The 21,766-nt window shown below is 38.0% G+C and overlaps 1 protein-coding gene across 4 annotated transcripts in view; it reads left to right on the top strand.

Annotated features, from left to right (window-relative positions):
- The window catches only part of MAMDC2 (MAM domain containing 2), a 172,101-nt gene that overhangs the window by 141,759 nt on the left and 8,576 nt on the right, over window positions 1-21,766 (top strand). For 3 of the 4 annotated variants that reach the window (XM_053574768.1, XM_053574778.1, XM_053574789.1), the window contains one exon: window positions 1,449-1,601. In XM_053574768.1, coding sequence (XP_053430743.1) covers window positions 1,449-1,601 — 153 coding nt within the window. The remainder of the gene's footprint in view (window positions 1-1,448; window positions 1,602-21,766) is intronic. The other variant, XM_053574798.1, reaches the window with a different exon arrangement.

Genomic DNA, 21,766 nt, shown 5'->3' on the forward strand with positions numbered 1-21,766 from the left:
GAAATTCTTATTTCACAGATACTTGCTAAGCATATAATTTTAAAATTTTAATAAAACAAGTATTTTCAAAGTGAATTGAATGACAGTGGAACAATAGACCAAGTACTGATGATAGTAACAAAATCAAGTCATGGTAGGTGGCTATGTGCTGATTATTATGTTTAATAAAAAAACAGTACAGACATCAACCTAGATCATTGGTCTGCACCTGCTAATTACCATTCCGTCCTAAATCATGGGGTATCCATTTTGTTGATGACCAGGAAAATTTTTGTATCAATCTGGCACTGGAGAAGAATCTCTATCTTAATTAAAAGACAAAGTGGTTTTAGGCCTTTGATTTGCCAGGTACTGTAAGGACAACACAGATAAAAATCTCTACCATCAAGGCATAGATCAGGGAAGGGTTAGAAAAAACCCAGACTTTACCACTATGTGACATATCCATGTAGCAAATCTATGCATGTACACAACACAAATCAATAAAAGATTTTAGAAAGAGGGAATGAGACTCCATCAGCTAATGTGTAAAATAAAGTGAAGTAAAATGACTATGACATAAGAGACATAAAAGATAGGCTACTTATTAGAAAAACCTGCGTAGAATCTAGATGGAGTAGGGGACAAACAAGTTCAGACAAAGAAGTGCCCAGTCAGGAAGTAGTACCCTTCTAATAACAATTACTAAAGTTATTATAGACAGCATTCGAAGACACAAACATTTTATTATGGAAAAGAAAAATAAGGCTTTAAGTGTCATTAAAAAACCAAGTTTTAGTATTATTTGATTTTACTACTTATTTCACTCATAATTATTGACAACTTCATGTTTGGCATTTTCACACCATCTCCTTTAATCCTCACAAGCCCATGAAGTAAGTGCCATTAGTATTCCCACATTACAGATAGGAAGACTGAGGCACAGAGCAATGAATGCTGTGTCCTTGCTCCACACAGCTCTGCCTTCCGAATTACCTGAGCTCTCTGCCATTCTCTCTTCCTCCAAAGCAGCTAGAGAGTTGTTATGAGGGTACTCTTCACTCAGGGATTTCTGAAGAACTTTCATGCATTATAAGTGGTATAATTTTACTATTTTCTGAATTTTTATAAAGGCACTCTGCCTTGAATTTTCATAGCTTTGTAAGCTAATTCACACAAATCAATTGACAATTTAGAGAAAGTTTTTCGCAAAGTGTCTCCCAGTATTTTCAATCTAGATAGATTTCTGATAGTTCTCTCTGCCCCTGTGACAGGATGGATGGAGAAGGGCAGCCTCCAGCTGGAGGCAAGAACTTCCCATAGGTGGGAGGCAAGGTGGGGAGGGCGGGGGCAGCTGCTTCTCCATTGCGGAGCATATGGCCAGAAACCAGGCACACAGAGCCGATTGCCAGCAACACGTATTCCTTGAAAGTGTCTCAGCGATTGCAACAGCTGCTGTTTCCTTGCAGAGAGGCTTCCACATACACCTGGCGAGTGTACTTTCGAACAAAATGAATGTGCCTTTACTCAGGAGAAAAGAAACCGGAGCAGCTGGCACAGGAGGCGGGGAGAAACTCCTACTTCCTACACAGGACCAAAGGGAGATCACACTACTGGGGTAGGTGAGTTATGCCGCATGGTGCTGTTTCCTAAGAAAACCTTCTAAAATAGTATTGTAGCATCGTTGACTGCATTTTGAAATGTGCAAATTTAGGTCGTGCCTAGAATCAACTACACATGTGATTCAACACAAAGATAATTCCTGGGTGGTGTCTGTGGCTCAGTGGGTAAGGCACTGGCCCCATATACCGAGAATGGCGGGTTCAAACCCAATCCCGGCCAAACTGCTACAAAAAAATAGCTGGGTATTGTGGTGGGCTCCTGTAGTCCAGCTACTCGGGAAGCTGAGGCAAGAGAATGGCCTAAGCCCAAGGATTTGGAGGTTGCCGTGAGCTGTGACGCCATGGCACTCTACTGAGGGTTAATAAGTGAGACCCTGTCTCAAAAAAAAAAAAAATTCCTATGTGCATTGAAAATCCTTCTTCCTGTTGATTACATTGCTTCTGTATATGGCAGCAAAGAGGATCTAAAAGGGCTTGCAAAGATATGCACGCAAAGATAATTTCATGAGAAGTGGATTTCAAAATAAAAGAGAGAAGGATGAAAGTGGAAAAAAAAAAAATAGCGATCTAAATGGAGCCAGGGCTGAGGCCTAGCATACAAAAGGTACTGACCGGCAGGCGGGGAGGAGGCATATAAGTTTGACTCCAAACCTTCTAGTATCTGAAACGTGATGGAAAACTCACCTGTGAAACATGATTTACAGCATCCTCAGGATAAAAATAGAAGGAGCAGCCCACTTAAGGTGCAGGTGGTAAGGGGGTACATTTTCTGCAGGAAATGTGTAAACTATAATAAAGCAGACTAAAAGTTCATCTGTTTTGTGTTATCAACGTGTGTTAGCAACTGTAAACTATGTCAGTGATAAAATACATCCCATAGGTGGACTTTTCTCCTTGACACCCCCATTTCATAGTTCATTTGACATAGCAATTGGACAAAAGCACATTTGGTCCCGAGAAGCAAAACCACCCCTGATACTAGACTCATAGAGATCCTCAAAGATCCTTTTAGGAAAAGCATTATGATATTTACTAGGAAGATAAATTGCACTGTGCTTGTTTCTTAAGGCCTACCTCCTGATAAGCCTGTGGAATAACACCACAGAACAACCTGCACAGTAGACTCTGTTTGTTGAAATAGTTAAGTAAGATGCAATAACAAACAGCTTTATTCTTTTTCTTTCCCTACCTCACTTCAAACTTCCTCTAAAAGTTCTTCTCTCCCCATCTCTTGGCAAATCCTTTAACTTTCCAGTCAAAAAAAAATTTTTTTTTTTTTTTTTTCTTGAGACAGAGTCTCACTTTGTTGGTCTGGATAGTACACCGTGGCCCAACCTCAAACTCTTGGGCTCAAGTGATCCTTTTGCCTCAGCCTCCTGAGTAGCTGGGACTACAAGCGTGCACTACCACACCTGGCTAGTTTTTCTATTTTTAGTAGAGATGGGGTCTCACTCCTGCTCAGGCTGGTGTCGACCTCTCGAGCTCAGGCAATCCATCTGCCTTGGCTTCCCGGTGTGCGAGGATTACAGTCATGAGCCAGCACGCCTGGCCTCAAAGCAGAATTTTCTTTTCTCATTCAACCAAATCTCTCCTTCCCTCACCTTGAGCCTGACTCATATTTGGGGATAAAAGATGTGTACTTCCTCCCCATATAAATCTATCAAAAACACACGCAGTCGACATTAAATTGGTCATATTTCTACTACCGTATTTGCATTATTCCTGGCTTATGGGGATATACTAGCTAATTTGGTGTGACTTTGTTTAAAGAAAATGATGTGGTTGTGTTAACTTTGTCTTCTTGAAAACTTAGAGGAATGTTTCAGCTGACTAGGGTCAAACTTCATAGCAAAGACTGAATGCAGAAACTTCTTAGTGCGTTCAGTGTTCACTGAAATTCTCTGGCACACAACAGAGAAAATTCTGATTTTTAAAGTGAATTATTTCTAATATCCTTCTTCATTCTTTATTTCACCTGCCTCAGTACGAATTTTCAAAAATTTCTCATGACACGTTCCACTTTTCTAACTAAATAAAATCTTTTACGGGTTATATCTTTTTTATTTCCATACACAACAATGCAAATGAAACAACAGATTTTGCTGTGAGTACCTACAGGTCCAGTATTGGATTGAAGGTGTTTTGTTTTTGTTCTTAAATTTGCTTTAATAACAGTTTCACTAAGGGTATATAATAGCTAGAGATCATTTACAATAAATCCACCTTATCTACAAGGGATACGTTCTAAGACCTGCAGAAGATGCCTAAAACCATATGTAGTAATGAACCCTATATATGTTATTTTCATATACATATATACCTATAATAAAGTTTAATTTATAAATTAGGTACAATGAGAAATTCAAAACAATTATAAAATAGAACCACCATCACAATATACTGTTCATAATATGATCCACGATTTCACAGATAGAAGATTAGTTCTTATTGTAGATTTTGGCAACCTCAGTCTATGATTTTTTTTTTTCTTTCCTTGTTAAGGCAAGAACTTATACCTTCTCACTTAAAGGAAGCATTTTACAGCCTCCCTTTGGCATATCTGAATTGTCGGGATTACTACTTGTGTTCCTTGGGGCCATTATTAAGTAAAATAAGGCTTGCTTGAACATGAGCACTGGAATACTGTGACATGCAGTCTGATAACAGACAGCCACCAAGTGCCTCATGGGCAGAGAACGTAGACAGCCTACATATGCTGGACAAAGGGATGATTCACGTTCTGCTCAGGAAGCGGGATAGTGTGAGATTCAGTCATGCTACTCAGACTAGCATGCATTTTAAAAACGTTTAAGTTTGTTTCTGAATTTTCCATTTAATATTTTTGGACTGCAGTTGACTGTAGGTAACTGAAACCATGGAAACGCAACTGCAGATGAGGGAGGACTTCTGCACTGAACACTCACCGTGTGCAGGCACTGTGCTGGGAGCCTTTATGTCCTTACTACAACCTACAAAATAATAGGAAGTTCATTTTTCAGAGGAGGAAACTGAAACTCAGGGAAGTTAAGGGCCACATAGTAGTAACTGGCAGAGGGGAGGCTGAATCTCAGGTTTGTCTGGTTCTAATGGCCATTTTCTTCCACACTGCCTCACCAAAGTTTCCCAATCCTATGGCAATACGGGACCCACATGACCTAGAATGGCTGTGACAACTTATTTGTAAAAAGCGATTTTCCACATAACACTATATCTTACCCCTAACCACCAAAGGGGAGTTATTCACACCAAAGAGGAGTTATCTTCTCTTGAAAAGGCTATGTTCAAATCAATGAATGGTATTTTTGGACATTCCTAGAAATGAATTTAACAGAAAGCATCTACATTTTTTCTGAGCTATTCCTAGTGTCTTTATAACAGAGTTGTAAGTGTAACTCCAGGGTACTATCCCAAAAACCTACTGTGTATACTCAATACCACAAAAGAGTGGCTTCCTCTTGTCCTGGTCTCTAAAGCAGCAAGCTATATGTGGCTGATGTATTGACTCCGATCACGATGTGACAAGGTCACTATCTCAGTCTATTTTGTGCTGCTCTAACAGAGTAACTGAGACTGAGTGATCTGTAGAGGACAGAGATTTATGACTTCACAACTCTGGAGGGTAGAAAGACCAGGGTTGAAGCACTGGCATCTAGCGAGGGCCTTCGTGCTGCCTTATCCCCTGGTAGAAGGGCAAAGAGAGTGTGGGAGAAAGAGCAAGAGGGGGCCAAATTCATCCTCTAATAAGGAACCCACTCCCATGATAACAGCATTAATCCACACATGAGGACAGTGCCTTCATAACCCAAATACCTCCCCTTAGGCCCCAGCTCCCAACACTGCTACAACGGGGATCAAGTTTTCAACACACGAACTTTGGGCAACACATTCGAATCATAGCAGTTACCCATTCAAATATCAGTGCATAAGCAAATGAAGGCTCCTTCCAAACATCATTTATATGTTAAAGCTGCCAGGGTCAGAAGCTACATGTAAATGAGAATCAAATATCTTAGAAGTGGGAGCAATCGTAAATGTTATATACTCCAGGGTTCCTAGGAGTTCCTCGGTACAATTATGCATTATGCATCAAATAATTGCCCCAGAATTACAGCACGTAATGTAATAAGGGTAAAGTTTTAGAGATGAACAGAGCTCTCCTTGGAAGTGTCTTAAAGGAAGAGTATGAGTTTATCAAGAATAGTAGGAAGTGAGGAAGAATTTCAGAATGAGGGACAGGCAGGTGTGACATATTGAGCTATTAAGCAATGTGACAGCTTTGGAGAACCATGAGTGAGTATACTTGGCTGGCATGTAATATATTGTCAGCTACGTTTCTAAGAAAGTAGAGTCTAAAATCTAGTCATTTTTTGTGTACCCTTATTTTTTATATTTCCTCACAGGTCTTATTCTTTTAATGATTACCCTAGGGTTTGTCTTACAATTTATTTCTATATATTTTTAAATCCTAAAAAATATTACTGGGCTTTTCTTCCATATTTGTTCACATATTTCTTTATTGCTTTTTTTTCTTTTTGTAGAGACAGAGTCACACTCTATTGCCCAGGCTGGCGTTCAGGGGTATAACCCTAGCTCAATCTAACCTCAAACTCCTAGTCTTACGTGATCCTCCTGCTTTGACCTCCCAAAGTGTTGAGATTGCAGGTGTAAACCACCAAGCCCAGTCTTTACGAATATATTTCTCCATTCCATTAATATTTATTCCTTCCTGACTTTCAATATTTCTCTCTTGAATTATTATATTTTTTTGAAGGAAGTATTTTTCTTTTGCTGGAATTATTTTCTTCATCTAGTTTTTTGTTTTTACTCTATTTTGTTTTTGGTTCAAGTCAGCTAATGGTGAATTCTCTCAATCTTTGTCTGGGAACGTCTTTATTTTTCCTTTACATTTGAAGGACAGTTTTGCTGGGGAAAGAATTCTAGATTGACAATTATTTTATTATCAGCCATTTAAAGATGCCATTTATTTGAATTCTGACTTCCACCACTTCTGTTGAGAAGTCAGAAGTCCTACAGTTATTCCTTTGACAGTGTACTATTTTAATATTTTGTTCTCATGTTTGATTTTCAGCATTTCAGTATGATATCCATGTGTGTAATATTCTCTGCTTGAAGTTCATTAAATTTCTTTTGTCTTTGGGTTGAGGTCTTTCATCTGTTTCTAAAACTTCCTGATCTTTATCTTGTCAAATATCACTCTACTCCATTCTCTCTGTGTCTTTCTAAGACTCCAGTTACATGTACATTGAACATTTTCTTTTTTTTTTTTTGTAGAGACCGAGTTTCACTTTATGGCCCTCGGTAGAGTGCCATGGCATCATACAGCTCACAGCAGCCTCCAACTCCTGGGCTTAAGCGATTCTCTTGCCTCAGCCTCCCGAGTAGCTGGGACTACAGGCGCCCGCCACAACGCCCCTGGCTATTTTTTTTTTTTTTTTTTGGTTACAGTTCAGCCGGGGCCGGGTTTGAACCCGCCACCCTCGGTATATGGGGCCGGCGCCTTACCGACTGAGCCACAGGCGCCACCCTCTTTTTTTTTTTTTTTTTTTTATTGTTGGGGATTCATTGAGGGTACAATAAGCCAGGTTACACTGATTGCAACTGTTAGGTAAAGTCCCTCTTGCAATCATGTCTTGCCCCCATAAATACATTTTCACCATATACTCTGTATCTTTCATATTCTTTTTACTCTCAGTTCTTCAGGTTGGATATTTTCTATTGGCCTATTTTTAAGCTTAGGAATCCTTCTCTCAGCTGGGTCCAGTATGCTGTGAAATCTACTGATTGATTTTTTTAATTTCAATAATTCAATTTTCTAATTCTAGAATTTCTTTCTATAAAATAATAGCATGATTGATATAGAATTCGTATACCATACAATTCACTCTTTTAAATATATAATTCAGTGATTTTTAATATACTTACAAAGTTGTGCATGTGATTACCGCTATCTAATTCTAGAACATTTTTGTCACCTCAAAAGAAAACTCCATACCCATTAGCAATCATTCCCATTCCTTCCCCCTATCTCTTCCCTCTCTACCCCCATCCCTAGACAACTACTAATCTGCTTTCTGTTTATATGGATGTGCCCATTTTAGACCTGTCATATAAATGGAATCATACAATATGGGGTCTTTCTCCTCTGGCTTCTTTACTTAGTACAGGGCTTTCAAGTTTACCCATCTATCAGCTGCTGAGTATTTAGGTTGTTTCCACTTTTTGGCTATTACAAATAATGATGCCATGCTGTTTGTATATAAGTTTTGGTGTGGACATATGTTTTCATTTCTTTAGGGTATAAACGAAGGAGTGGAACTATTGAGTCTATGGTAACTCTATATTTAATCATTTAATGACTGTCATACTATTTTACAGAATGGCTACACCATTTACATCCTCTAAGTATATTAAGGTTCCACATTTCTCCATAGTCTTGCCAATACTTATTATTTTCTCTTTTTTGTTAAAGCCATCCAAGTGGTATGAGGTGGTATCTCATATCTATTTTGTGTGATGTTATTGCAGCCACTCCAGTTCTTTTTTTAGAATTGCATAAATGGTACATCTTCATCCAGCCTTTCACTTTCCACCTATTTGTGTATTTGAATCTAAAGTATGTCTCTTGGAGACAGCATGTAGTTGGATCATTTTTCATTCCATTCTACCCACCTCTACTGTTTGACTAGAATGTCAAATCCGTTTATAGTTAACCTAATTACTGACAAAGTAGAATTTATGTTTGCACTTTGCTATTTATTTTCTTTGCATATTATGTCTTTTTCAGTTCATTTTTTCCTCCATAACAATGGTGGAACCTTTTATGTTAAATGGATACATCCTAATATACCATCTTAAACCTCTTATTATTTTACTATATTCTTTAAAGTTCTTTTATTAGTGGAATTACAATTAACATCTTAACTTAAAATAATCTAGTTAATATTAATATTAACTTAATTTTATAATATATGAAAAATTTGCTTCATTCTTTCTTTCCTCCTTTGTAATATTATTTTCATGCATGTAGTATCTTTGTGCATTGTAAGTTTATCAATACAGTTTTTTTTAATTATTGCTTTATGCAATTAGTTATCTATTTTTTTTTTTTCCTTTTTTTGAGAAAGAGCCTCACTCAGTTGCCTGGCTAGCACACAGTGGTAGCATCATAGCTCACTGCAATCTCAGACTTCTGGGCTCAAATGATTCTCCTGCCTCAGCCTCATGAGTAGCTGGGACTACAGACTCATCATGCCTGGCTAATTTTTCTTTCTTTCTTTCTTTCTTTTTTTTTGTAGTATAGGGTCTTGCTCTTGTTCAGGCTGGTCTCCATCTCCCAGCCTCAAGCAATCCTCCTGCCTCAGCCTTCCAAAGTGCTAGGATTACAGGTGTGAGCCACCACCCCATCTATAAGTAGTTATCTTTTAAATCAGATGAAAAAAATAAACAAAAATATACTTACTCTGCTATTTTTGTTTTGTTTTGTTTTTTCAGAGACAGGGTATCACTGTGTGGACCATGCTACAGTGCGGTAGTGCCATCACAGCTTACTGCAACCTCAAACCCCTAGGCTTAAGCAATCCTCCTACCTCAGCTTTCCAAGTAACTGAGACTACAGATGCACATCACCACACCCTGCTAATTTTGGGGGGTTTTTGTAGAGACAGTAATCTCGCTCTTGCTCAGGCTAATCTTGAAGTCCTATCCTCAAGCAATTCTCCTACCTCAGCCTTCCAACATGCTAGGATTACAGGCATGAGCCACCATGCCTAGTCTGCCATTTATTTATATTTGTCTATATAGTTGCCTTTATTGGTGCTTTTTATTTCTTCATATATATATGAGTTATTACCTCAGAGTTCTCCTAGTTGGAGCTCTTCAACTTTCTTGAACACATAGATTAACATTTTTCTAGAAAGTTTTTATCTATTATTTTTTCAAATGTTCTTTCCGATTGTCTCTCTTCTTTCTTCTGGGACTCCCATTATGCATATGTTAGTACCTTGATGGTGTCCCACAGGTCTCTGAGGCTCTAGTCAGTCTTCTTCATTCTTTTTCCTTTCTGTTCCTCAGACTGGAAAATCGCAGTTGGCCTGCCTTTACGTTTACTGATTCTTTCTTCTGCCAGTTCCAATCTGCTGCCAAGCATCTCTCCAGAATTTTTACTTCACTTATTGTGCTTTTCAAACCCACAATTTCTACTTGATTCTTCTTTATAATTTCTAGTATTTTTAATGCTACTCTCTATTGAGCAAGACATAATTCTCATACTTTCCCTTCATTATTTAGACATGGCTTTCTCTAATTCCTAAACATGTTTTAGAATAGTTAAATTAAAGATTTTGCATGTTAAGTCCAATGTTTTGACTTTCTCAGGAACAGTTCCTACTGATTGCTTTTTTATCTTGTATCTTTATCTTTTTATCTTTCATGTCTCTTTGTGTGTGTGATAATTTTAGTTGAAAAACAAGGGACACAGGCTAGGCACAACAGCTCATGTCTGTAATCCTAGCACTCTGGGATGCCAAGGCAGGTAGATTGCTTGAGCTCAGGAGTTCGAGTCCAGCCTGAGCAAGAGTGAGACCCCTTCTCTACTAAAAATAGAAAAACTGAGGCAAGAGGATCACTTGAGCCTAAATTGGAGGTTGCTGTGAGCTATGACCCCACAACACTCTATCTAGGGAGGGGACAGCTTGAGACTCTGTCTCAAAAAAAAAAAAAAAAAACAAGGGACATTTTGAATTTAAATGTCCATTTTAAAATTTAATGAAAACACTTAAATAATAAAATTTCGCAGCTGCTTGTTACTGTTTATTGTTTTGTTATTGTTGCTGTGTGTTTGTTTAGTGACTTTCCTGGACTACTTCTGTGGAGTTTGTATTGTTTGTTGTGTATGGATGTGCTCTGTTAGCTTACCATTTTACTAATTAATGAACAGAGACTTTCCTTAACTGCCTCAAACAAATACATCTCCCAGCACTTGCTAATGGGCTCTGTGTTTGTGTTGGGACATGTCTTCTACGGTCCAACAGGCAGCTTACAACTTTGCCTTAGCCTTCATTTCCAATTCAGGCAGAGCCTTAAGGTCAGCCAGTGGTGGTAGATTAGGACATCCTCAGTTTTTTCTTGGGTGTGTGTATAGCTCTGCCTATGGATGTGGCCTTTCAGATGTTCAGACATAAGTTGGAGCTTTGCAAAGCTCCCATTCCCCAATTTTTTTTTTTCAATTTTTGATCAGTTTTTGTTAACTTCGGTTGTTAATGCTACCTCAGGAAGTTGCATTATTAAATAATTGTTTAACTGATTATTTTTGACAAGTCCTGTGAGGACAAGTCTGTTCTTGAAGAGTAAGGTTTACCTTATTTAGCAGGCAAGTTAAATAAAGAAAATCCCTGAGACTGGAGCTTTCTCAGTGAGCTGGCAAACAGGTTAAATAATGCCAGTTTGCCAGGGTTGGAGCTTTTAGGGATCTCCAAAGACCCACTAGGGTACAGCTTTTTACTGACGCCTTAATTATAGAGCTCTTAGCTTTCAAGTCTCTTGCTGAGTAAGAGAGATGGGGATGGAATTAGGGCAAGTAGAAAGGTTACTGCTCTCAGTCATTTTTCTTGAATAAACTCCCTTGATTATTGAAAACCTTTAGTTAATTTCTAGAGTCCTGAAAAGATTAATTGTGATAGTTTTTGCCCGTGATCTTGTTGGTTTTACGGAGGAGCAGATTTTCAGAGGTCTTATCTACCATTCTTTACCATTCTGAAGTCTCCATAGTCCTCCCTCTTACTATTGTTGCTTTTTAATAGATTTGAGTTCTTTGATGAAATTCTCCATCTTATCATCTATTTTCTTGAACATATTATTGATTACTTATATTATTAAGTTTTTAATTATAGTTACTTAATAGTCCTTGTGTGATAAATCCATATGTGTGTCACCCGTGGCTCTGTTTCTATTCTTTGTTCTCCTATTCCCTTTGGTCCTGTTTCTTGAAATACCTGGTAAATTTTATTGAATATTGGAGTGATAGTGTTATCCTCTAGAGTATTCAACCTGTTCTCAAATAGACAACTAGAGCAGAGCAGGTCACCTCAGTCTAATCAGAACTAAGCTATGCTGAGGTCAGATTGCAGTTCTCTTTTGCTGACCTACCTCTGGTTTTCCCCTACACTTAGGGGCTCTCTTCCTTAGTATGTCCTAAACTTCAATTTTTGTCTCTTTAGCTGATAAGATTGCTGAAAACTCCTTTTGGCCTCTTGCTCTCTGCAAGTTAAGACTTTCACAAATATCTCCAAAGAATATTGCCACATGATAGCCCCACTTTTCAGTACCTCTCTTTTCTTTACAAAATTTGGACCTCAAAGTCCTGGCTGCTTTGGTAGCCCTGAAATCCAGTTATTGTCTTCCCAACCCAGTGAGATCTGTTGGTTTCTCTGCTACTTGGCAGCTGTTCTCTGCTTAGTCTTTAAACTGAAAAGGCAAAGACCTCAAGATGGCAAACAACTTGAAGAATGTTGAACTCATTTCATTGACCTTGTTTTTCCTCTGGGATGTTGGTCTCTCAAGTTCTTGCTGCTTGGGAAGCTTTCAGATAACTACAAAATAGATGTTTTCTTTGAAAAAAAAAAATCATCACTTAAAAATTTTTGTTATCAGCAGAGTGTAGATCTGCTGCTAATTACTAAACAGAGCCAGGGGAGATGTCTTAGGTGTTTTATATTTTAGAATCATTTATTTATTGACGGCATCTTCTCTTTTCTTCTGCACTACAAGCCAACCAGTCATAGTGCCTTGAATGAGATCATTGTGTCTCTAGCTTCTCACTGCTATATCCTTTTGTTGATATTTTCTGACTATTCTACCCAGCACCTATCCAAGGTCTTGCTGTGCCTGAGGTTGATACTGTATGGTGTTCTGTTCCTTGGCAGGAGATAGTAGGAGAAGAGTATTAAAATTTACATTTACGCTGCCTTTGGCTATAAACAGCCTGAGAAACTATGGAATTTTCTACTTCTTTCTCTGTATAAGTCCCCTTCTTGAATAATAAATGTTGGGGACATCTAAGTATGTTAAAATTATTTGATGATACTTACTAAAGCATGGCAAGGCAGATTTTATTCAGGACCATTGCTATAGGGATAGGAACCACTGCAATGGAATTTTGCAGTAAAGGAAAGAGATTGGGCTCAGTTTTGAATGTGAGGTGGGAAAGTGGAAATTTATAGTCAAGGAGTTGGGTGAGGGTCAATGGATGGAAAATAATTAAGAGATAATATTAGGGGTAAGGAGCATGTGGTTAAACCAACCTAATAGGATTCTTGCTGAAGACAGGTTAGGGTGATCAGACATCACCTGGAAGATGGTAGAGGATGAGGAACTTGATCAGAAATTGAGGGTGAAGGGCACTTACTAAACCAACTTGGGGTTCTTGCTAAAACTGAATTTTATATGGAAGTGCAAAGATAAGCCTAGAAGGTATAAGCCTGACTAAACTAAAGTTTAGTCAAGCAAAGAATCTTTGCCAGCTATCATAGTAATGAAGTATTGCATTATTTTTTCTATACATTTATCACAGAAACCACTTTGACAGCATCTAAATGTTTTTTTAATGATTTATACAGTAAATGTAATGTTACTTAGAAGAACATTACTGAAATTTCTCTTCAAAAGAGGATACATTCTGAAATAATAAGAAAATTTTAGATGACTCAATAAGCTAACAATCATTCATAGATTTCCAGAATGTTGGAGGTAGACAGGCTCTTGTAGATCAGCTAAAACAACTGACACATTGTAAATATTAAAACACCAAATGAAACCCATTTAAGGGAGTTTTAATTATTATTTGCTTAGATCCTGGAATAGCAACAAGAAGCTTGCTTATGATTAGATGTGTAATTTAAACAATAATGCAATTATATTCAGAAAGGAGATCTCCTATAGCCTTCATTGTCTATTTACTACATTTAGTCCTAATTACCTTGTCTATACAGTAGAACCTCCATAGTTGACCACCTCTGTACATTGACCACCTCCTTAAGGTAACCTAATTTTTATAGACAGGACATGTACTACATGTACATATCAGCACAGTAGGGCTAGTTCCTTATTTGACTACCTCTGTATGTTGACCATTTGTTACAGTCCCTTGGGTGGTCAATTTACAAAGGTTCTATTGTATACACAATAAAGTGATGCCAGGATACAAAAATGGCTGAAATTCCTATCCTATACATAGTAAAGTAATTAGACTCAACCTCTGGGCCAGCAACACAGTATTTTTCTCCTTGAGAAGTACTACAGGGTATCTGGTGTTGATGGTAACAGGATTCTTTTTCAGTGAATGCAGTGCATTCTGGGACTTTCCAAGGATATACCTGTACTTGGACATTGAATTCTGCCTTTTCACTTCCCTTTCATAAAGTCTGTCAATCTATACTTGGAATACTACATACATGGAAGAAAAAGAAAGGGGAGGCACATACAAAGCTATTTTACTGGCAGCTGCAATAGACAGTCAGTCAAGATAGATCCATTAAATAAAAAGAGCTTGGAAGAGCTTTGAAAAGCCACACTATAAATATGTCAGCTTACTGTTGTCTACCAGAATCAATACTCATCATATGTAGCAATTCCAAGGGAGCGATAGTTCCCAACTTACTAACTGGGGGTGTAAATAACCTTTCCAAATTCTAGGGTATAGCATGGTATAGTCTAGTGGGAAGACCAGTCAATGACCTGCCTCTGCTGCTTGCTGCCTGTACAACCCAGGGAATGGTTACACAACTTCTGTGAGCCTCAATTTCCTCATACGTAACATAAAGTTAACAATCAACGGCCTGCTACTGTGGTTTACATGTGACCCCTCCAAAATTCAGGGATTGAAACTTAATGGCCAGTGAGATAAGTTTAAGAGATGGGGGCCTTTGAGAGCTGACTGGGCAATGAGGGCTTCACCCATGTGAATGAGATTAAGAGGTTTTACACAGCAATCAACTCACTCTTTGCCTTCTATGGTGTGAAGTTACAGCATTCCTCCCCTCATTCGCCCTCACCAGACAAATGAACCTACTGGCAACTTGATTTTGGACTTAGCAGCTTCCAGACCTGTGAGAAATAAATATCTCTTTTTTATAAATTACCCTGTCTCAGGTATTCTGTTATAGCAGCACAGACTAAGACATCTGCTAATCTATTAGGGTGGCTGTGAGGCTTAACTAAATTGTATTTGTGAAAATAATTGGTAATATAAGTACCACTGAAATGAATGGTGTTATTTTTTAAATTAGTAGATCTTTTACAAACTCTGGTGTTTTATCTCTGGGAGACTTTCTGGACTAATTGTTTTATGTCATTTGTGCTTTTATAAAATAGAAAATATTGGCCTATTATGGTAGGTAAAATGACTTAGTAGAGATCAGAAGGTTTGATAGAAACCTCGGCCAATGTTTCTCGAATTGCTTTACACCTGCTGCCAGGTTCTTCACGTGGCAAATACAAGAACTTTTTTTAATTTGGTAGTAATACCCATGTATAAGAAATATATATAACCAATCTATCAAAACTACTATTTCACAAATTTATAGCTAGCTGTCTGTTTTTATGCTAATGTGAAGTTCCTATTTGAATAAATATATTTAAGTAATAAAAATTGAATCTATTTAAAGAAAAATAATAGTATAGAAATGATGTGGATAGACAAAAAATATCGTGGAAGTGGTATTTGTATGAATAAAGTTTGGGAAACCCTTGTAGAACAAAGACAAAACAAAAATCTAGCCCCGCCACTTGGCTCCTATTCAATAAGATAATGCATTGGTGACAGATGAGTAGTGATTTGTACTGAGTTGGGATGGACTCTGCAGGATTTGACAATCCATTTCCTGCCACCATTTACTTGAGTAGCATTATCCTAGAAGGAAAAGGAAATTTCCTTGTACAGATGCTATTTACAGTAATACCCCCTTAAATGTAGTTCCATATTTCCACAGTTTTAGTTGCCCACAGTCAACTATGGTCCAAAAATATTAAATGGAAAATTTCAGAAATAATTTGTAAATTTGCAATTGCACATGATTCTGCATAGAGTGATGAACTATCCCTTGTGTTCATATCACCCTGCTTTTGCTTCGTAGTGTTCATAAAACACAAAACTAGTGATGCTGGCAATTCAAACAGTCCAAAGAAAAGATGTAAAGTGCTTCCTTTAAATGAAAAGGTCGAAAGCTTCCAAATTTCTAAGGAAAGAAAAGCAATCCTATACTACGGTCTCTAAAATCTACAGTAGGAACAAATCCTCTATTCCTGAAATTGTGGAGAAGGAAAAAGAAAGGTGTGCTAGTTTTGCTATTGGACCACAAACTAAAAAAGTTATAGTCCCAGTGCATAAGTGCTTACTTAAAATGGAAAAGGCGTTATGTTTGTGGGTGAAAGACATAAACAGAAATGTGTTCCAACTGATGCAGTGTATTGCATCAGAAAGCAGTGAGTCTATATAAAGATTTCAGCTCGGGGGTGGGGTCCTCTGAAATGAGTGACAAGTGATATCAAGCCATTTATTGCAACTAAGGGGTGGTTGCACTGGCACAGGAATATTTTTGGACTGAAAAATACCAAAATGACTAGAGAGATGTGTCTGCTGATAAAGCACTTCTGCCACACTTCCAGCAAGGTTGAAGAAGTGATTAAAGAGAAATGATACCAACTAAAATAAGTTTTTAAGTTTTTTGGAAGAAGACACCCACTAGAATCTATATTTATAAAAGTGCAAAGGAGGCACCAGAGCATAAAACGTGGAACAAACGTTAACTCTGGTACTATGTGACAACACTGCAGGGCAGATGATAGAGCCAGGCGTAGGAGACAGAACAAAGAACTCACTCATTCTCAAAAATGAAAACAAAAATCATTTGCCTGTGTTCTAGCAGCATAATCAGAACATACAGGTGACAGCCATCCTGCTTATGGAATGATCCCATCAAAGCTTCATCCCAGAAGTTAAAAAAATACTTTGAAAAGGAAGGATTGGAATCTAAAGTCCTGTTAATAATAAACAATGCACTCAGCCATCCTGAAATCTGTCTGCCATGAAAATGAAAATGTTGACTTGCAATTTTACCTCCAAATACAACCCCATTGCTTTAGCCCCTCAACCAGGTCATCATTCAGTTTGCCAAGACCACAGAACGCCTGCCTGGGATTTGATCAGATTCTACCAGCAATTCATGCAGACCCTAATCTGGATATAGTGCAGTGCTAGAAACTATTCATTATTGCCAATGCAGTAACAGTCGTCAAAACTGCAATCGATAAATTAAAACCAGAAACTGCGAATGCCTGCTGGAAGAACTTACAAAGTAAAGTTGTGAATGATTTTAAAGGCTTTATGTGGGAGGGATGGAGAAGTTAGGACAATCATTCACATAGCAAGACAAATTGGTGGAAGACTTCCCAACGTGCTTGATGAAGAAATGGACAAACATATTGAAAGCTATCAAAAGTATTAACAAATGAGAAATCAGAAGAATTTGTTATCTACAGAGGAAGAGGACAATGAAGAAAAAGACACAGAACTAGCAATGTGTAGACGTTACTGAAATTTGCCTGTTTCACGTTGTACTGATTAAAGGACAAAATTACAGAATACAACCTCAGATGAAATGTAGCTTTATAGTCACCAGTCTGATCACCTCTGTAGCAACACTTTGATGAGTTAAAAAGAAAGAGACAACAGCCTCTGATTACAATGTTCTTCCAAAAAGTTTTTGGGGAAAAAAATCCTTCCATCGCTGGGGATCTCTAACCAACAACATCATCTGTTCCTGCATCCACTGAGGGTCTTGGAACATGTTCCTCCCCCAGATAAGCAGAGACTACGGTATCTGCAAGATAATAAAGACAAGTCTCAACAAAGTCCCCAAGGTTTTATTGGCCATTACAATTTTATTAACATTTTATATGGTATAATGCTGTCAGAATTCTTTGTAAACATTGAGTTGATCTGCAGTTTATAGAGATTTTGTAGCCAGATGATACTGTAATAAATAAATCAACACATAACTATCCAGTTTAGTGAAAAAAATGCTATCAATTGCAACATTTCCTAGCCCACTGAGTCCTCCATAAATAGATTAAAAGTCATTCAATCCTCCCTCCCCCATCCTTCTACATCCCAGAAAAGCAGCTCCGCACCATTTCTGAACAATTAACAACCATCAGTTTCTTTTGTGGTACAGTTCAGTGTTCCAATGAACCTTTCTTATTTCTGGCAATTAAATTATATTCAGAGTGCTGCTAAATAAAGATCGAAGTCTTCTTCATTTCCAAGAACACCCCCTTCTTGTGTGACTGAAATTATCAGTAACACATTAAAATATCAAATAATAAAATTTATTTATAAAAATATGCTTTTAGACAAAAGAAAATCAACACTTTATACTTAATGTGTTAGTTCCAGTCTATTCCAAGAGATTGTCTTTAAGAATTTTGGTAGCTAAAAAAAAAAGAATTTTGGTAGCTGATATTCAGACATGTTTACAATGCTACTCAACTAGTTTGTAACCATCTATGGAATTAGCTTCAGATTATTAAAACTTCTCCATAGCAAGACCTTGTCTCTAAAAAAAAATGTTTGTAGATTAGCCATGTGTGGTGGTGCACACTGTTAGTCCCAGCCACTAGAGAGGCTGAGGCAGGAAGATCCCTTGAGCCCAGGAATTGGAGGCTGTGGTGAGCTATTGTCAAGCCATTGCACTCCAGCCTGGGCTACAGAGCAAGACCCTATCTCTAGACAAAAGGAAAAAGAAAAAAAAAGAGAAAGACACACACACACACACACACACACAAACGCCACTGTCCTTCAATCTCTCTGTAACTTATTTGATTATGTTATTTTTCTGATATAGTCAGATCCTACTTGCACAGAGAAAGCCTCCATGACAAGCTTTTATTTAAAAAAAAATGATGGTAAAATACACCTAATATAAAATCATCTGTATTAACCATTGTTAAGTGTATCATTCAGGGGCACTAAGTACATTCACATCATTGTGCAGTCATCACTATCATCCATCTCCAGAACATTTTTTCATTTCCCAACACGGAAACTCCATACCCATTAAACAATGCCTGTAATAATGCAATTAAATAATGCCTCATTTATGACATACATTGAAAATGACTTAAAAGTAGAGCAATTTTAAGGCAGGCATCTTTAGCATTTTTTCTTCCGAAAGTACTAATGTCTTTTTTCCCTGGTTTTTAAGAGCCCTCTTCCAGCTTACAGAAAGCAGCTCGCTGCTCATTCAACACTGCTGCTCCCTGCAGGCACCCAGGCTCCTTCCCCGCCCTGTGACGGGAGGAACAGCTGCTGCACAGTTCAGAATCACGGATATGGTGTGTGTCTCAATACATCACAGTTGCTGTGCAGAGAACAGATGGGACCCTGATCTCCCAGTAGATCCATTGGAACCCCATTCTGAATGTTAAACAATGACCCACAGAGAGAAAGCAATTTGTTTTCTCCGGTTAATAATCCCTTCTGCAGACTGGAATCTTTCATGCGCAAGAATATGTGAGCCGGTCTGAAGCTTCAGTGTGGGGGCTTCCTGGCTCCCATCCAGAGCCTTTGTTTGCTGAGACAGACGGTGCTGGAAGCTGTAATGTGGCAAAATTTGTCAACACATAGGGCTTTTCTCAGCTTTCCAAACACATGTGAGGCAGCCTGGCTCTCCATGAAGCTCTGATCTATTCTGGGGAAAGGAAGTATCATATGCAAGAAGAAAAAATATTTTTAGTCAAGAGGAATAATTTTTGTGTAGCAGAAGAGTAAATTCTGATTTGTTGAAATTATTATTCTTTTAGATATGGATATTGGTCTACATAGCTCTAAATCTATACTGCCTTATGTATTATACATATAGCAGTCTCCTCTTATACAGATTCTCTTGGTTTTAATAATCCTTAGTCAACAAGTCTAAAAATAGTAAATGGAAAATTCTAGAAATAATTCATTAATTTTAAATTATGTACCATTTTGAATATTATTATAATTGTTCTACTTTATTATAAGTTATTGTTATTAATCTTTTACCGTGGCTAATTTACAAAGTCAACTATATAATAGATATGTATGCATGGGAACAAATATCATCATAGACAGGGTGGCTATAAAGTCTGTGTGCAATTTAAAATTACATGTTATTTTAAATTGCACATGAACTTTATGGTATCCTGTATATAGGGTTCAATACTATACATAGTTTCAGGCACCTGTTAGGTGCCTAAACCCCCCATCTCCCCTCCCAGAACAAAAGGCCTACTTGGCCCCACCCCAAGAGTTCTGCCAGAAAGACCCCAGCCCACCAAAGCCTTCTTATAACCTGTGGAATCTCTCTCCCCCTATGCCCAGTATAAAAACTAGCCCCCAACCACCCTCAGTGGTGGGGATACTATCTTTGCACTGCCCAGGCAGGTCACCCTCTGCTTTCAATAAAGCTGACCTAAACTTCTCTCCTGCTTCAATTTTGTCCTTGGATGCAATTGTTTATACCTTTCAGCACCCACTGGGGGTCTAGGAAATGCATACCCAGAGGATAAGGGGGAACTACTGTAATGTGTGCTCAAAATACAAACTATATCCTGAAGGGTATTTGCAAGGGCCAAAATTATTCAAGAGAAGTAGACTAGTAGACTGGTGTCATTCCCCTAGATCAGTGGTTCTCAACCTTCCTAATGCCATGGGCCTTCAATACAGTTCCTGTGGGTCACAACCCACAGGTTGAGAACTGCTGCCCTAGATGTTACCACTTTCTTCCAAAAGCAGCATACTTACATAGTGACAAATAACATAGGAGATTCCTTTTTATATGTTACAAATAACATAGGAGATTTCTTTTTCTTTTCTTTCTTTTTTTTTTTGCAGTTTTTGGCCAGGGCTGGGTTTGAACCCGCCACCTCCAGCATATGAGGCCGGCGCCCTACTTCGTTGAGCCACAGGCGCCACCCCAGGAGATTTCTTTTTATACTTTATAGTACTAAACATAAAACTTTCTGGAACCAGAAACCTTAGCTCACAGTGTCAGTTTGACACCCGAGATCCAGAGGTGCATGGACTGAAAGCATAATACAATGAAAGTTCCTTTCATTGCTGAATGCATAAAACCCCCAGTGCTTCTTGGGTAGCAATTTTCTTGCCAGTGCAAGAATGAAGGTAAAAAAGTCAAAGAATTATCATATATGTGTTCATTTTAAAAAAAAATACATCAGATGCTGTGTTACTAGTTTGAGAACCTTTACTTCAATAAGACTCGTTTTCTCAGACTTGGATTTTTCTAGTTTTGCTTTGGAGCATCCTAGTCAAGTGTGTATCTTATTGCCAAGAACCTCACACATTTGGAGTAACTTTGGTGGAGCCATGTGTTCTAGAAATGGTCAAGCTGGTTTGTGCTTAGACAATGCATTTACTTAACTAAACAAATATTTATTGAGCATCTATATTCCAAGCACTCTTCTAGGACCTGGGGACATGGCAATGATCTAAATAAGGAAACACATCTGGCTTTGTGAAATCTAGAGGAGCGATACAAACATAAAAAATAAGAAACTTACATAGTATGTTAAGAGGTAATTAAATGCAATGGGAAAAATAATAAATTAGAGTACAAGGGCGTCCAACCTTTTTTTTTTTTTTGCTGCTGCACATTGGAAGAAGAAGAAGAGTTGTCTTGGGCCACACATTAAATACACAAACACCAATGAAAGCTGAAGAACAAAAAAAAGTCTGTGCATAATTTTCACAATATCCAACACCACACATAAGCAAAACAGGCCTCAAATAATCTGCATGTGGCTGGCAGGCCACAGGTTAGACACTCCTGAAGGAACTAAAGAGTATCAGAGGAGGGGAGTTGTAGTCAGAATAGGTCTAATAGAAAAGGTAACATTTGACCAAAGCCTTAAAAGAGGTAAAAGAGTGACACCAGAGAATACCTGGGAGAGAAACCAGTATTAGCATGTGCAAAGGCCCTAAGGTAGCATCATACCCACCATACTGCAGCAACAACACAGAGGCCAGTGTAGCCAAGCAACACAGGATGAGTGAGGAAAAAGGTAGTAGGGATCGGATAGGTATAAGAGGATGGTGGGAAATTACC

Source organism: Nycticebus coucang, chromosome 2 (genome assembly GCF_027406575.1).
Source record: "Nycticebus coucang isolate mNycCou1 chromosome 2, mNycCou1.pri, whole genome shotgun sequence".
In the NCBI taxonomy this organism is placed as follows: Eukaryota; Metazoa; Chordata; class Mammalia; order Primates; family Lorisidae; genus Nycticebus; species Nycticebus coucang.